Below are 2,784 nucleotides of genomic sequence, written 5' to 3'. Positions count from 1 at the left end.
TCTCAGTCACTCCACAGTCAACAGACACGCACACACTCCTTCTCAGTCACTCCACAGTCAACAGACACGCACACACTCCTTCTCAGTCACTCCACAGTCAACAGACACGCACACACTCCTTCTCAGTCACTCCACAGTCAACAGACACGCACACACTCCTTTTCAGTCAATCCACGGTTAACAGACACACACACACTCCTTCCCAGTCACTCCACAGTCAACTGGCACACACACACTCCTTCCCAGTTACTCCACAGTCAACAGACACACACACTCCTTCCCAGTTACTCCACAGTCAACAGACACACACACACTCCTTCCCAGTTACTCCACAGTCAAGAGGCACACACACACTCCTTCCCAGTTACTCCACAGTCAACAGACACACACTCCTCAGTCACTCCACAGTCAACAGGCACACACACACACTCTTTCCCAGCCACTCCACAGTCAACAGACACACACACTCCTTCCCAGTCACTCCACAGTCAACAGACACACACACACTCCTTCCCAGTTACTCCACAGTCAAGAGGCACACACACACTCCTTCCCAGTCACTCCACAGTCAACAGGCACACACACACACTCTTTCCCAGCCACTCTACAGTCAACAGACACACACACTCCTCAGTCACTCCACAGTCAACAGACACACACACTCCTTCCCAGTCACTCCACAGTCAACAGGCACACACACACTCCTTCCCAGGAACAATCAGTACCTCCCTGTAGTTATCAAGTGATCAGGGAAGGTCTCATTAACTGTCGGAGGGCTGGACGTTAAGGTCTGACCTGCTCTCCACCCCCCCCCCCCTCCCCAGTCTCTCTCTCATTAGTGCTCTTCCTCTCTCTCTCCTACCTTGCTCTCTTATCTCTTCTTTCTCTTTCCTCTTCTCTTTGCTTATTCTCGTTTCTCTCATTACCATTCTCTCGTTCTCGGTTTCGCACCCATCTCTTTTACGAGTCTTTCAAATTCCCATTTTCTCTATTACCTTTCTGTCATTTTCTCTTTTCATTTCATTCCCTCTCTCATTCCCACTTTCTATTTCAGTCTTTCTTTTCTCCTCTCTTTCTTAGTCTCTTATTTGTTCTCTCTTCTTCCATTCTCTCTGTCTTTACTTTTTCTGTAATTTTTTTCTGACTTTCTCACTTCTCACATTCCATTTCTCACTAGTTTCATCTTCTCTTTCCTACCCTCTCTTCTTCTCACTTTCTCTCCTCTCCTCTCTCATTCCTCTCATCGTTCTCTCCTTTCTTGTATTTCTCTCTCTCTTACTTCTACTCTCCTAACTATTGCTGACTTCTTGTCTCATGTTCTTTGCTCTGATGCGCATGCGCATGCGCATGCGAGAGATTTATATGTGTATGCACATGAACAAACATGAACCAAGTCTGAGCGCTTTCAAGCACAGGTCATGTGCCTATTTGAAAGGGTTCAGACTTAGTCCCTTTTCCGTTCACATGGGATTGACTAGCATTTTTCCAGATCAGTATTTTGATCATATTTGTACATAAATAGATGAGAGGCAGACTGCTCTAGACACACCAGCAGATCCCGTGCTTCAGCAGACAGCGACAGACACGCAAGCAGACCCCTGCGCTTCAGCAGACAGCGACAGACACGCAAGAAGACCCCTGCGCTTCAGCAGACAGCGACAGACACGCAAGCAGACCCCTGCGCTTCAGCAGACACGCAAGCAGCCCCTGCGCTTCAGCAGACAGCGACAGACACGCAAGAAGACCCCTGCGCTTCAGCAGACAGCGACAGACACGCAAGCAGACCCCTGCGCTTCAGCAGACACGCAAGCAGCCCCTGCGCTTCAGCAGACACGCAAGCAGACCCCTGCGCTTCAGCAGACACGCAAGCAGCCCCTGCGCTTCAGCAGACAGCAACAAACACGCAAGCAGACTTTCAAGAATCGAGTTTCTTGCCTGCACAAGGTCAGTAAATGCCTCGTGTATACTCGCCTTCTGATCAGGCCCAACTACTCATGGTGATAACCACTGACCAATTTCCTTGTTTACCATCCGGCGCCTAATCTACGAAACTCACAACACCATTACCAACAAATCCAACAGCTTCACCGCTCTGTTATTTTGTTGCGTATATCGTGGATCCTTACAGCGTGATCGTGACGTAGCAACAAAGGTAGGAAAGGCGTGATAAGAGGAGGGAAATGATCGAGTGAGAGGGTAAAGGGCAGAGGAGCAAGCGAGAGAGAGAGAGAGAGAGAGAGAGAGAGAGAGAGAGAGAGAGAGAGAGAGAGAGAGAGAGAGAGAGAGAGAGAGAGAGAGAGAGTTTCACGATCTGTTGTTGAAGCGAACTACAAATTCTCGGTCAGGATACTTAAGATAGTCATTATATTGATGGGATCTGTGTGTTTGTGTGTGTGGGGACACGCCTATTTGTGCCGCAGGGATTCAAGTCCAGCTCCCAACCTTCTCTGGTTATCTTGTCTAATTTTGAGTCACTTGTTTGAAGTTTAGTTTAGTTTCTCCTCTATTTCTTTATTATTTTTTGTTAACTAAGATTAGGGTTCATAAGGGCAGTCAAATGACGTACCCAGTGAAACTGCAAGCAAGAGGTGTTATCCTACATCAGTTCATCTGAAGCCTGCTCCTAAAGACTCATTTACTTAATGAGAATGTACTTTGAAACTAGCACATAGGGAACTATCCTAAAGAAACTATCAAATATGGAACCTGGTGACCTCCTTTATTTTCTTTGTGTTCCTTTGTGTTCCAATGTGAAAGGAATAATTCAGGAACAGTTTAAATTGC

General features: G+C 47.2%; 1 protein-coding gene across 1 annotated transcript in view; it reads left to right on the top strand.

Moving 5' to 3' along the window:
• The first annotated feature begins 1,335 nt into the window (after positions 1–1,335).
• The window catches only part of LOC138353308 (forkhead box protein P2-like), a 7,776-nt gene continuing 6,327 nt past the window's right edge, over positions 1,336–2,784 (top strand). The window contains exons 1-2 of the mRNA XM_069306179.1: positions 1,336–1,366; positions 1,523–1,944. Of these exons, the coding sequence (XP_069162280.1) occupies positions 1,336–1,366; positions 1,523–1,944 (453 nt within the window). The remainder of the gene's footprint in view (positions 1,367–1,522; positions 1,945–2,784) is intronic.

The sequence above is a fragment of the Procambarus clarkii genome, chromosome 57, assembly GCF_040958095.1.
Source record: "Procambarus clarkii isolate CNS0578487 chromosome 57, FALCON_Pclarkii_2.0, whole genome shotgun sequence".
Taxonomy (NCBI): Eukaryota; Metazoa; Arthropoda; class Malacostraca; order Decapoda; family Cambaridae; genus Procambarus; species Procambarus clarkii.
Note: the sequence above shows the minus strand (reverse complement) of the source record. Positions and strands in the feature narration are given on the sequence as shown.